At 30.0% G+C, this 15,905-nt stretch overlaps 1 protein-coding gene across 1 annotated transcript; it reads right to left on the bottom strand.

Annotated features, from left to right (window-relative positions):
- Positions 1–7,545: 7,545 nt before the first annotated feature.
- LOC122597777 (E3 ubiquitin-protein ligase AIRP2-like) lies at positions 7,546–11,352 on the bottom strand. Its single transcript, XM_043770345.1, has 5 exons — positions 11,127–11,352; positions 9,352–9,514; positions 9,182–9,248; positions 8,899–9,088; positions 7,546–7,984 (listed from the first exon to the last, which is right to left on the bottom strand). The coding sequence occupies exons 1-5, from the start codon at positions 11,213–11,215 to the stop codon at positions 7,777–7,779; spliced, it is 717 nt and encodes a 238-aa protein (XP_043626280.1). The 5' UTR covers positions 11,216–11,352; the 3' UTR covers positions 7,546–7,776.
- Positions 11,353–15,905: the final 4,553 nt, after the last annotated feature.

The raw sequence follows: 15,905 nt of genomic DNA on the forward strand, positions 1-15,905 counted from the left end.
AATCTAATATTTGTTAATATTTAATATGTTGAATTTTTTTAACTAATTAAATGATTATATATTTTAAAATTTTTTTCAAATTGATGGCTAAAAATAAATATAAATTAAGTATTCAGGGCTAAAAAATATAAATTATTGAGAAAAAAAGTGTAAATTAATGATACTTTTTCTACAAAATAATATAAATAATAATATAATAATATATTTGGATAATGATTATTAGAATTTTTTAATTTATAATTAATCTAAATGCTGACATAAGCGAAATTTAATTTAATAAAATTAAACGATTTGATTGGTTAATAAGTTATTAGTTCAACTGTCTTATATTAAGATAAGATACAATAGGGTTTTTTTTATTAAGGATTTCTTAAATTTATTATCATTATTATTTAAATAGGTTTTCTTTAAATAATTATCATCAGAAGGGCATCTATTTTTATTACAAGGACACTGGTTGATAAAAAAAACTTTAATCCTGTTTGAATTTATTAGTAGATTAGTTATTTAAAAATAAAGGTTAAAAATACTGAATTGGTAGGAAATATAAGAGATAAAATAGATATTCCACATTTCTAATGTATAAACAATTTAACAAGTTTTATATAAGTTTTTATGTACAGCTAAATTAGTTATTTTATATGCTTTCTCCAACTTGAATGGAGGAGACCCCCTTATTTAAACTTTTTGTTAATCATCAAATTTTTTATATATTTTTGTCTCTATCACTTTTTGTAATCCACTAATTAGGGAATAATTAACTTTTATCTAACCTAGTTTCAAACTCTAATTAGTCCAACCAATAAACTATTTCTTGATTATATTGCTTATGTTGTACGAAGGATAAAATAAACAACAATAATATATGCTTAATTTTCTCTTTAAAGGCCAGTACGACACTTTTAATATCAAATTTTAAAAGAAAAAAAAACATATGACTCCAAGTAATTTGCCCATGCAAGTTTCCTCGTCCATTCGACATTAATTAACCTTCATCTCTTTTTTCATTTGTTGGATCTCCAACATGATTTGACAAAGCCATATCATTAGTGAGATTCTCGACATGATTTGACATTAATTAGAGCTTAAACTCTCTATGTAATGGATTCACAAAGGTACGTACTTGTATGGCTGTGTAAGGAAACTTTTTTCCATAAAATGCATGTGTGTCACTTCTAAATTGAGGCGAGAGACCTTTTACAAGACAATATCCTATTTATTTTCTTTTTGGTTGTAAAATTAGTTATTATTATGAGAGATTCTTCAACACCGTCTTTTGTAAATAGAATAGTACGGTAACTGCGTATTATGGTGGCGGTGTGATAATGACGACGACTGGTAGTAGTGGTAGCAATTGTTGGTTATGGTGGTGACGTCGAATAGTGTAGGTATTTGATTTTAAAGAAAGTAATGAAAATATATTTAAAGATAAGTGACTGGTAGTATAATTTATTCATTAAAAGCAATTTGGACAATTTACATGTCTTAATATTCAACAAAGAATTGGCTAGATTCAGGCTTGACATGTCACCCGATCTGTAATGATGGTTGACTAACACATGTCTTGAGCCAATTATATTCATAATATATGGTAAAATGATATTAAAATTTTTTTCATGTAGGATTAAGATTAATATATAGAAAATAATAAGACTGGAATTAGGAAAACGTTTGGCTAGAAATGCATGACAAGGAAAATCTTTATAGGAATTCTAGTAAAGTTTTCATATGTATTAGACTAGGATTCTAAGATGTTCCCGCTTCTTTATAAATAGGGGTCGGGGTTATAAATAGGGGAGCGGAGAGGCTCATTGGAGACACCCCATCATTAGGGTTGTAAACAAACCAAACGAACACGAACGAGACCTTGTTTATGTTCGTTTAACTAAACGTAACGGTTCACGAACGGATAAACGAACATAATGGCTTGTTCATATTCATTCGTTTATGTTCATGAACAAATGTTCACGAGCACAAACGAACGAACACTTATGAACAAACACAAACGAATAACAATGAACATACATGTAATTATAAGTATAAAAACTTCAATTCAAGATTACATAATATCCATCGGCTAAAAGTTTACGAAATATTCCTACTTATAATACGAATTATACAACATTTATCTATTAACAAAAGAGGTTTATATCTTCTCATTTTCAAAAAATAAAGTTAAAAGTTTAAATTTCAAGCCCAATATCCCATGATCACACACTTTTAATATAAAAGAAGTATCTCTATTTGAATTTTTTTTATAAGGATTAGATAATAGGTATTAATAATTTAATATACACATACATGTATGAGAGAAAAGTGAGTATGGAGCTGTTATGCACCTAACTTGGGTGAAAAACCCCTCACATACCGATAATAAAGGAACGATGTTCACGAATGATTGTTAACGAACATAAATGAACGAACGTTCACGAACAAATTATCGAACGTTCATGAACATAAATAAACGAACAAGAGCTTTGTTGATGTTCGTTCATTTAACTAAACGAACAAATTTTTTTGTTCATGTCTGTTTATTTAACCAAACGAACGAACACAAACGAACTTCTCGCCGAACGATTCGTGAACTGTTCGGTTCGTTTACATCCTTACCTATCATCTCATTGTAAACCGAAAATTACTTGGTTAATAAACAAGGTTAGTTTTTGGGTATCGTTTTGTTCTTGGTCTTCATTGTAATTCGTTTAGCTTTAAGGTTTGTTAGTTTCATTCCAAAAACTGGTATCAGAGACTCTTTACGTTGGCGTCGATCGACTCAAGGGTAAACAATTCCAACAATTTGATTTTCTTGTTTTGGTTTGTTGAATTCTGTGCAGCTGAGGGAATATTGCTGATGCAGGTTCATTAACTGTTTGATCACTATGAGTTGATAACCGGAGGTTGAAGACATACAGATCTTGATTATGATCGAAGGGATTTTCAACCCGGAGGTTCCAAGAGGTAGATACAAGCTGTCGAAGTTGCTGACAAGAATTTGTGAGTTTCAGTTTGAATCGAAATCTTGTCAAGGATTTGAAGCCTTATGTTTGTCGGGGTATTTTGCAAAAATGTTGGGTTTATCAAGGTTGGTATTGAAAAGGTTTAAAACGACAAGGTTCGAATGGACTTGATAGGTGAAACTTCGAGCTTTAAGAATACGGGTTTAAGATCTTCAGTATATAATCTATCTTGAAGGTTTATTTAAGGTTTCAGTTGATTGTAGAGTTCTTGGTTTCTTGAGATATTCGTGGGGAGTTATTAACTTGATTCGCAAGGCACACACATAGATGATTGGGGTGCTTGTATAATCTGTTTTAGGGTTTTTTTTAAAGGTATATGACTTACAAGGATAATGTGAAGATGCTAGACAATAGCATGTTACAAGTGATCAAGAGTTTCTTGGTGGTGCTGATAAGAACTCTAGAGTCATACAATGTGTATACATTGGATGGAATGACACTAGCGTTTGGTGTACAAGTGAATCATGCAAAAGTTTTAGATGTATACGGTTTTAAAAACGTGTTTAGCTTGAGGTGAAGCTACCGGACATTGTTCGGAATTTGAAGAATGATCAAAGTGGTAGGGTTAGGCATATATCATCTCAAGGTCATTGAGATCAACTTGCTTTGAACAGAAGGGGAAAGCAAGTGGTGATGTTTACACGGTTTAGAAAGACAAATATAGATGTAGCGGTTTGTAACGTGGGGAAAAGAGATGGTGAGCTCATGGAAAATACCCATAGGGATAAGCACGTGGATACAAAGACTATATGGTTTGTAACGTAGGGAAAAGAGATGGTGAGCTCATGGAAAATACTTCTAGGGATAAGCACGTGGATACAAAGACTACATGGAACTTGATTGGTAGTGGATGGAGAAACAAGGGACGAAACTTGGAGAAAGGCGCGCATATACATAAACCAATCAATGGAAACTAGATGTTTAGACATGATGGGTATGATAGGAAGGTTTATTCCAAGATTTAAGGGCTCGCGTTGGTCAAAGATGCGAGGGATTGAAGTCTGCTAAAGTAACATGAAATTTGTGAATAAGGTGGGAGATTGTAAAAAGATATTAGTAAATTTAATATTCATGCAGGATTAGGATTAATATATGGTAAATGATAAGACTAAAATTAAGAAACCATTTTGGCTTGGAGTGCACCGCAAGGAAAATCAGTTTATAGAAATTTTAGTAAAGTTCCATATTGTTATTAGATTAGGATTAGTTCGAAAATGTTTCCTCTCCTCTATAGAGAGGGGAGCGGGGAGGCTGACTAGAGATACCCATTATCATAGTTGTCAAACTTGTACGAGTCACGAGTCGAGTCAAAACAAAGTGAAAACGAGGCAACTCGGTGGATGACTCGTCTTTGCTCCAGACTCGTAGCATGACTCATGTTTTGTTGTACGAGTCGGTCCGAGTCATGTTCCGATTCACGAGTCACAAATTTTTTTATTTTTTTTTCCCAAAAACTTTTTATTTTTTTTAAACACATTTCTTGTATTTGCTATTAAATTTGATATTACCTTAATAGTATTTTCTATTTTTAGCTTAATATATCAATAAAATATTATATTTTTACAATATATACTTATATATAATCATAAAATTATATATTATTAAATATCCCGACTTTTACGATTCGAGTCACGAGTTAAGTCAAGTCGAAAATAATGAGTCTATAACTATGCCCATCATCCCATACTTGCATTGTAAACTGAAAACCATTTGATTAAGGGTAATGATCAATCTTTCTAAATTATTAGCCTAAAAATCATCATAATTAATAGAATTGTGACATGTGAAAAATCAGGGGGTGAGATTAGGAAAGAGAATTAGTGGATTCCATGTGTTAACAAATGGATATATTAAGAGAATTGGTTAGGATGATTTATCAATTTCCTTTGATTAATTAACAAGGTTAGTTGGTTTTTTATTTTATTTTTGATATTCATTATAGTCCGTTTAGCTTTAAAGTTTGTTGGTCATTCTTACACCTATCCATTTCACCCCCAACTACCCTAACCCACATGTAACATTGTAAGTTGTAACTCACCCGTAACCACACACAGAATTTATATAAATTCTGTATTTTGGCCTTTATTAAGTCATACAATCATAATTCTATTTAGTTATGTAACTTTTTTTTTTTTTTTAATTTGTTGATTAGTATATTTAAGGGTGGAGCCAAGACTAAATGTGAAAAGGGTCGACTTCATTTTACTATATATGAAACACTACGGCAGCAACATCATAAATCAAAGTAAAAATATGATTCTAACTTAAAGATTTATCCTTTCGATATGTTATAGTCGAGTAAAATCCCATAATGATCATTTGATTGAGAGGGACCAGCTGTAAAAGTTCATGATGGACTTGTGGCATAATTAAGGAATCTTGCTAAAAACAAACTTGAAATAGTCAGGGGATTATTAAGTGGTTGAGATTCACTTGGACACTAACCTAGCTGGAGGATTAGGGGTATCAAATGGTACATGAGATCAGGGGTTTCCATCTAATTGCTTTTTTTTTTTTAATTTTATAATTAAGCTAAAAACTTATAAAAAAAGATGGGTTATTGGAAGTGACCAAACACTCTCTCAGTATATCTCTCAGGAACTCAATGTACGTATAATTATACCTTACGGTGATATTACAATGTGGTATCCATTATGATTCATACGAAATTGTTTAGAGATATTAAATATTAGTGTGATGATTTCGTGTAAAAGTGATTTAATATAGCTTTATAGAATAGTGTTGATGTGATTAAAATTTTCTTTTTTCTTTCTAATGTGACACGTGTGATTCTTTCTACCACTCTAATATTTGGTATATTTAGTGGTAGAGCCATCTTGAGATTAGGAGGTGTAAAAATTACAAGCTAAATATTTTTTAAGCTGTGTACAAATGAGCTTCATAAGTTTTTTAAACTTTTAAAAGTAGATGTTAGATTTTACAATAATGTAAAGTATGTTTAGTGATTTACGATTAATAAAAATAATGAAGTATAGGTCATCTCTTTGTATCTAAATGCTAGATTCTAGTTAACAATATCCTGATATCCATACTACAATTTTTTATATCATGTCAAATCATAGTTTAACGAATAAAAAAAAAAAACTTAGTTAACAATTCTATATACAAATATGGATTTCAAGCAAATAGGAGAAGGTTTAAGGGGATTAACTTTATAGAGTGGGGTACAGAGAATGGGACTTTCAAAAGACACATAAATTGGCTTTAAAAGGAAAATGCCCACTAAGATAAAGTTCTTTTTGTTTCTTGAAAATTACATAAAAAAATAATGAGGGTGGGGTGAATAATTGATGACTTGTTAACAAATGGAAAGGATGAACACAATGCAACTTCATTGAAGTGGAATAGCCTTTTAAGTATTTTAATAGAAAGTTAGAATTTCGTCTTTCAACCTTTTTACATGGTTGTATTTGTCTCTTCGTGTGTTTTGTTAATGTTCTCTCCATATCAATATCAATATCAATGTCGATATCATATCAATATATATTTTTTCTTTCATTTAAACAGGTAAAAGGATAAAAAAATTTCTTATTTAAATTATTCGGTAAAAACAAGTTTTTGATTAACATATACGTTGGTCTTCACTATAGTTTTCTTGGTCACCGCAAAAATAAAGACAATATATTGTTGTCAGTAAAAGAATATGCTAAAGTTTAGCTTGGAAAAAAACCAAAACCACTTAAGTTGGGATAAATTCTTTGTTACAAACATTATATTAGAGATACTGTATAATATGGCGTATACTAGAATGACATTCAAACCATCGTATTTGCAAAGAAAAAAAAATCATTAATATTACTCGCTTTGGCATACCTTAATTTGCTCTTCTAATCACTGTTTAAATTGCACAATGCATACTTTTGTAGCGTTAGCGTAACTATACAATCTCATGGGGTTTTCGGCCTAACAGTATATGTAAATATGTAATGTAACCCATCAACCAATAAACTGTAGTTTCAGTCTAATGGCGTACAAATCGTCACACATCCCATGGGGTGTAGTGCAACCAAGTATTTGGATGGTTTCCGTAACAAGTTTTGAAAAATAAAGTCATTTATATGGGGAAATGTTAGGTAAATCATAAAGCAGGGAGAGGGGATTATGTAAAATTCAGGAAAGATTATGTAAAATTTTGGAGGCTATGTATGTTTATGAAATTCAAAGGTTTAATTTGTAACTTTTTTTAAAGTGGTATAAAGTCTGCAGTACGGAACATTTTTCCATTATCAATTATTATATTTTTACTTTTATAACAGTCTTTAGAAACTGAAAAAAATTATTATCAACTTTCAAAGTAAATTTTAATATACATCTAGGCTGAGATGCATATTCATGAATTCGGATTGTCAGAATGTCACTCGAACACAAAAAGGGGGAAAACAAATACAAAACAAAGAGCCCAATATGGGCACTTAAGGCCCATGGTATGTTTAAAATATGAGCTCAAATATAGTCAAGCCCAATAACATTCAGGAAGGTATTCATACTTTCAGTTGTAAAGAACAAGAAATCACAAGTTTCTTTCGATATCATGAATAGAAGCTACAATTTTTTCCCATTTCCATTACAATTTGTAACGATTACAGTACTCGGGTCCCCAAAAAAGGCCGAGTTGCATGATTCTTTAGTTACTTATGACTACTATTTACAGACAACTATAGCAACTACTCTATACAATGAACGCGGAAACCTGCCCTTTTGGAACCCGAAACAGCTCCATTACTGACTGGTGACGGGTTTAGATTAAATACTCATACAGCAAGAAATGGGTGTCAGGCATGACAAAAGGCAAGCTCTCGATATAAAGATAGAAGCATCTTAGATTCTCTTTCGCCAATGTGATCAGGTCCACTGAATCGCTTTCACTGGTCAAAACCCATAAATCTCCAGATTGCACCTTTTTTAAGCTTCCTCGACAAAATGGGCATGACTTGGACCTCATGTTCCTGCTATCAAGATTTCCCATAAGAAACTATGCGTACATTGGCACATGTAAGGATGCACACGAGTGCTAGTCCCAGAACCAGTCCGAAAAAGCTCAGTCCAACGGGCCCAGTTAGGCTCATTGGTCAAACTAATCTCCTAGAAGTCAAGTAAAATCCAAATCTGGCCCACTACTATTCAAAAGCCAGTTAGGCTTGATTCAAACCCAGAATTGGACACGTACCACGTTTGCATTTTCATGTATTTTTTTAGCATTTTAATTTTTTTATTACGAGTACTAAATAATTTTTTAAGGGTAATGGAGGGAACCCTAGCTCCGGTACCACAATTAGATCCCCATCAACTCACCCAATATGAGCCGTATGATGCCGTTACAATAACTCCATCCTAATCCCCACGTGATCTGGGCACCTTGAAGGATCGAACCCGTGTATTTAAACTTCACATGTGGGCCTAGGCTTCATTGGTAAAATGGGTACCTTAAAGGAATTATTTTAATGTGTCAAGCGGGGATTGAACCTGAGACTTTAAGGTCACCAAGTGTTTTCCTTACCACTAGGCCAACTTTTTTTTGTTATGTAAGATTTACAACATTTATATTATTTCAATTTAGAACATATTTTTTTGAGGTATGTGTTAATAACTTTTTCAGAAATGGTATAAATCAAAGCTCAACAGTTATATATAATTAGTTAACATTTAGTCCTGGTTACTTGGTTTAGTACCTCCTATCATAGATTGATCCTACTTTCAGGAAGCTGGGAGTCTGGGAACAGGCCTAAAAAAGTCACTTTTTGAAGACGCCATGACCGAGATCAGTCGGGGTGGGGAACAGATAAGGATGGGGATGTTCCATGTGCACCCTGAGAGTGTGTGTTTTAGTGTCCATGTCTATGATTGAACACGCAGATCTTACCAGTCGCGAAAGCATCCGATACACATTGAGTGACCACAATTAGGCAAAGCCATTTTATCGCTAGTTTCCATACATATCCCACATTCATCCTCTCTATCAACATCTTTACAACAGATTTTCTTGTTATCGTCAACATCCTTCAATTCAATCAAGTATCCATCGAGTTGTTTAAGCGAAGGGTATATAACAGCTGCAAGAACCATCAAGAGTTCAGTACTTAACACGAAAACATCAAAATCAGCAAAATAATAAGATGATGACAAGAGTAAACAGAAAAAATTACCATAAAATTCTCTCAGGGTAGCTCTTCTTTCTTGAGATGACATTGTTTGCATACCATTCACATAAACCTGCATATCATTCGAAGAACGAACTTTCTCATTTTGATCACTCGGGTTTTAGTAATTACAAGTAATAAGTGTGAATATTTTTAAAAAACGAACAAGATTAAACCTTGTATACAAGTATATGAAGAAGACCAAGATAACTAGGAAGTGTATCTGTACAGCTAAAGTCCATCCAGTCAATTAAGTAAAGCAAGAATGGAGCAAACGTGCTATAAGATAATTTCATTTGCACAGAATCCCCCTCATTGTCTGGAGGTAAAGCAGCTGCACTGTGAAATAAAAGGAAACAAAAAAAAAAAATCGCAGCTCAAATACTTGCAAAGGTTTGTAGCACCTAGACAGCAGAACAATTACAGATACAAAGATGGAACACAAGTGTAAAAGTATTGCATGACGATGTATGGCTAAATGGATTTAAGACCCTGCCCGCATTTGGTAATAACCCCAAAGTGAATATTCAACGGCGCAAGTAGACGGACTAGACTGAGGCCCTTTAGGCCGAAGCCACTATCAAATCGGTATATCATGTGGTGTTTCTCCTTATTTGTTTAGTGTGTTCTATGCCTAACATGTATACCATTATTCACTGATGTCTAGCAGCTTGAACAGCTGACTGACACATATATTGAACCAGTAGCTATGTGAGTTATGTCTTACAAGCCCACAACCATCCCATGCAAAGGTCTTAATGGGTCATAAATTTGCCAAAAGCCAACTTGGCCCAACCAGTTTGTCAATCAAGCCAAATTTTAGGCATGAAGTATCAGTATTTCAAGCATAACTTTCAACTTTGGCCAAACCTACCAAAATTTGACACTATCTATATACAACTTCTATTAAGCCTAACAAAGTATCTGGATTCGGAATGTTATTTAAAAAGAAAAAAGGAATTAAGACCCCAAAAAATTAGCATAAAAGTAGCATCATCATCTTTAAGAGAGCTTAGAATTACCAAGATTTTCAGCAGATAATTACAGTCTATGGTTGACTTCTAGCATTCAAAGCTACTACACCGCAAATTCAAAATTTACAACTCAGCATATCAGATTCTAGCTCAAGTACTTTGTATGTGTGGATTTTATAGTTCATCTATCTTGGTTACCAAAACCATTCCTATAAAAATACAAAGTCAACAACAAACTCTTTGACCATAATGTGTCAACTGTCAAGAGTCAATACTATACACAATTATACATGAACATGAAGCAAATACATATAAGATGTACAAATTAAAAAGAATGTTACACTAAATGAACGTGTTAAGTCACACACACACACACATTCAGACAGCATAAACATGAAACGCTTTTTTAACGGATTAGATCCTTAGAAATCAAATAAGGGTTTACGAAAATGTAAGCAAATAACAACAATAAATTGAAATGCATAAGCTAAATTAAAAAGAATGATGCACCAAATGACCTTATTACCACAAAACACACACACACACACACATAAGTCATGACACATATTCAAAAAACATAATCAATATTTATTTTGTGTTTCATTGCACAGATTATACCATTAAAAAACCAAACTTGATTAAAATAAAACAAATATTAAATCCCTTATAACAAGGGTTATGAAAAATGTAAGCAAATTCCAAATAAAATGAAATGAAATGAAATGCACGAAGCTAATTAGAAAATAAAAAAATGATCCACCTTGTTAGCAGAAAATACTCACACACATTCAACCAACATAATCAAGAAGAAAAAAACATTTTTTTTCAAGATTATACCCTTAAAAATTCGATCTTTATTAAAAGAAAGTAAAAAACAGATACTAAACCATAACTAAAGAAGGGTTGCTCAAAATGTAAGCAAATAACAACATAAAAAAAAGAGAGAAAAAAAACATTATAAGGAAAAGAATAATTACAGGGTATTGGCATGGCGGATATGATCCTCAAGGGCTTCAATGGATTCTCTAAAAAGAGAACTATTTGTGTGAGATTGTTTTTGATACATTAATTCTCACACCCTTTTGAGTTCTTAATCCAAATTTCAAGAAAAAATGAGAAATTTTGAAGGGGTTTTTATAAAAGGAAAATTATGGGGTTTATTATTAGTCTTTTGTTTGATTGCTTATAAGTGTAAACATTGGTTTATAGAAAAGAAAAGTAAGGGATATCTTTGATCTTCTGTTTTGCCTTACTTTTATCTTTTGTTGTATGTCATTGTTGTAATGATGTTAACACCACCTTTATTTGTGGTTTTACCATTTTTATACATTTATTTTTGTAGTGATGATGTATCTATGACATAGGTGAAGAAAAGGTGCATAAATGATTGAGTCGGGTAATACAAATCTACCGATATATATATAACAAGGTCCTAAATTCATCCTAAATAAAAAGGAACCTTTAAATAGGTTTCAACTTTGATTTACAACTATTAGATCAGATTTAATTATTTTATCTTTATAAAATGATGATATTAATACTTTTACTTTATATGATTAGACAAAATAACTCCTTTATGTCATAAACTGTAAATAATTATAATAGTATACGTACACCTAAACATTCCATACTAAATCATGTACCATAACCCGGCTTCAACTCGGGCATTTTTAATAAAATTTTAAAAGCAATTAAAAAACTAAAAAAATGTATATAATTTTTGTTATTGATATATTATAACTCGGCTTGAAGATATTAAATTGATTAACACAATAATTATATATATTACTACCTATTGCATTAATAAAACATAAAAAGACATTTATGTTTATGATATTATATAAAAAAATATTTATTTTGTTTACTAATAAAAGAATAAATTTGTAGACATCATAAATAAAATAAAACATTTTGAAAATATTTAATTGACTATTTATCTTTAAAATTTTATTAATTAGATATGACATCATAAATAAATAAAAACATTTTAAAAAAATTTGTAGACATGCCACATCATAATTGTTTCTAAAAATAGTTTAAAAAATAATTCTTCTTTATTATATACAAAGATAAAGATGTACACTTAAAATTTCCAAACTAAATCGTGTACCATAAAAAACAATAATAATATAATAATAGTTATGTAGTTACTTATTTTTATAATAATCTTAATCTTAATTTTAACATATATACTATAAAACAATTGAACTAATAACTTATTAACTAATTATATTCATCAATTTTATCAAATTGACTCGCTCATTATATGAGTGACATGTGTCCTTTTTAAATTCTTGATCTTTAGTTATCTTATTAATATCAAATATTGATATTGATGTTATAGAAATTAATATATTATAAATATTATTTTTTTTATTAAACACGAAAAGACTAACGTACTTTTTCATTTATACATGGTTGCCCATCATACTTTTTTATTGATAAGATTTACCCACATATTTATTTTTGTAAACGGTTGACCCAAAGTTGACCGGTTTACATGTGATAGTCGGTAATATTGGTCAACCGTGTACAAAAAAAAGTATGTGGATAAACCTCATCAATAAAAAAGTATAATGGACAACCGTGTATAAATGGGAAAATACGTTGGTCTTTCCGTGATTAATCCCTTAAATGTATTACAATTTAATGCATTTTAACTAGGGTTAACAAAACCTTAAATTATATATAGATGTGAATTTTGAAAGTTTTTATATTGATGTACGACATCATTTATCTAATCCGAAACTTTTTAATTTGAAACTGGCAATTGATATTCAACTTCAACCTAAAGTGGGTTTCAATTATTTTTCCCCTCCAGATTGGAAAGCCATATTTTCTTGTATTTGAGTTTGAGAGCGTGTTGTTATTTTTGGTCATTGAGTGTTATACGAAGAATGTATAGATAATGCTGATATGTTTTAAGTTAAATATAAGTAATTGATATTTTATTTATTAATTGGAAAATAACATATGATATTTTCTTTATATAAAGCGGAAAGCCATATTCTTCGTATTTGAGTTTTAGGGCATGCTTATGTTTTTAATCATTAAGTATTACTTGTATTAAGTGACCCAATGCAATCGATGATAATTTTTGTTTATTAAGTTAAAAAAAATAAACATGAAATTTGATTCAGTGTACGAAGTTGTAAATAATAAAAGTATTGAGTAAAAAAGAACATAAGGTAAATACAACATTAGAATGTGTCATATATCATCCAACCTATCATAATAATTATATAGAAACTTTGATCGTGATTGTAGGATTTTTTATGATAAATAATAATATATTTGATTAATATATTTTGTTTTGATTAACACTTGTAGTTTTCTTCTTTGTTTTATTGGTTTTACTAAATTAAATTCTTCAAATTTAATAAAAACATATCTAATATTTATAATAAATGCATCTGAAGAATATCTTGATAAAACTTTTACAATTTATAAAAAAAATACTTAAACTAATCAAAATAAATTATGACACGTATATGTCAAAATTAATATATTTAAGATTTCTTATTTAACAAAAATTTAATTAAATGTGGTGATGTGAGAGGTAAAGTGAGGTTCGAAGAGGTTAGAAATTGGTTCAAATATTCTTAAATAGGGTTGTTGGTCTATCGGTACAGTTTTTGATCCTGAGAAGATCCATCCGGATTTTGAATTTCATCCCGAGCGTACGTGTAATTTAGGAACAATAGTAGATAAATGTCGCTTTTAAACAAAAAAAATAAATGTATTGAAATTAACATAAATTATGCAAAAATATCACGGGCTTTAAAAATTAAGAGTATGACTCAAATGAATATATATATATAAACGATTGAAAAACAAACAAAAATAAAATAAAATATAATACACTCACTGACTATAAGTATATAAGTATTACATTTTTATTTTAGTTTGTTATAAATAATACTCACTTTACAAAATAACATGTCATAATAATGGTTTTTTTTTTTAACTATAATACCTCTAATATTTTTTGCACGTAAGTACATGTTAAAGATCGATGCAAAAATTAATGGTAAAATTGTCATTCAATTAACATGTATAGAAATATTAATACTTATTAAACTATTATTATGAGTAATATTTAATGACCTTGGTCATTATAATGTAATGTTTATTAAATTAATAAATATTTTTAAGTTATCAGTTTGATATTGATTTTATATATATAAATTACTATCATTTTTTAGCAAGAACTATTTTTAATTAATTTACATAATAATAATAAATTATATAAAGATACGAATCTTACTATTTAATCACCTTCAACATAACATTTTTTAAATAACAATGTTATCGTATTTTGACGTCTTTATAATAACTATTAATATGTTATTACTATGAATACTTAATATATTGATCTCGCGTATTACGCGGGAAAATAATCTAGTTTACAACATAACATTGTGCGTGGTCATGACAGTAAAAGTAAGTTGTCAGGTAGCTGTGCACTGTCTGCCAGTCTGCCTACTTCTCTTTTTAATTAAAGCACGCTAACAGGTAGCTGTGCAACTAGGTGCCAGCCTATTTATTTTTTTAATTAAACAAAACATATGTATATAATATAACAAACTTTTAAATAGTTTTTTTAGTCTCTTTTGGATTTTGTCTATCTTCATTTTTGATTTGATTCATAAAAATTTATTATAATGGTTTTTGTTTGTTTTGTTTTTTAAAATTCTTTTAAAAACTAAAACATACGTATTTAATATAACAAATGTAAGCAGAGGTATTATATTTTTGTTTCATAGTTTTAATACATTTTATTTTTTACGTCACCCCATGTGACCGTTGATATTTTGTCACATCATATCCCTTCAGTGACAGATCTTGACTTATTTAGTGAAAGAGACCGAAAGTCACGTGACCATAATATAACACTAAGGAAAATACTTAGAAGAGACCGAAATTCACAAGAACATAAAAATAACACTACAAAAAATAATTTTTCGAACAAATCACGGATAAAACTATACTAATAATCGAAGAAATGGAGGGGGCCCAGGCCCCTCGGGCCCCTAAAGAGATCCGCCCTTGCCTTTTTGGTTTTTCTTTTGAGGTTTTTTTTTTGCAGAGGTTTTTTTTTTGGTTTTTTTCCACAACAATACAAACTTTTAAATGTGGTTGTAATACTGTTTTAAATAAATATATATTTAGCGTGTCAGAATTTTTAGCTAACACATATATTAATACAACAACAATAATAAACGTATCTATGATAGAGTAGATTGTAGTATTGTTATATCTCTACTACTTTATAAAATTATCACACCCTCTCCTAACATCTTTCAACACTCTCTCATAAAAATGTCACAATGTGAAATTACTATTTTACCCTTAATGAATTAATTAATACTTTTATTCATTAATTTAAACATTTTCGCTTAAAATATTTATATACTCTTAATGAAATAACTTACAACATAAACCCATCAACTCCTAAAATAACTACATTACCCTTTACATTAATTATTTTTACAATAATAACCACACCGCCACCACCTATCACGTCACCACCACTACCAACCACCGTCGCTGTCATCACCACATCGACGTTACCACCACCACTCCTATATTGTGCGAGTAAAATTTTATTAATCTTAAAAAGAAATAAATAACCATCTCGATCCCCTCGTTTAAGACAAATTTTAAATTTATAAAATAAAGTTTTAAACTGAGAATATATATAATAATTTATTCATACTTAAAAACATCTAACTTAGATGCTCCTATCTTAAAAA

The sequence above is a fragment of the Erigeron canadensis genome, chromosome 4 (assembly GCF_010389155.1).
Source record: "Erigeron canadensis isolate Cc75 chromosome 4, C_canadensis_v1, whole genome shotgun sequence".
Taxonomy (NCBI): Eukaryota; Viridiplantae; Streptophyta; class Magnoliopsida; order Asterales; family Asteraceae; genus Erigeron; species Erigeron canadensis.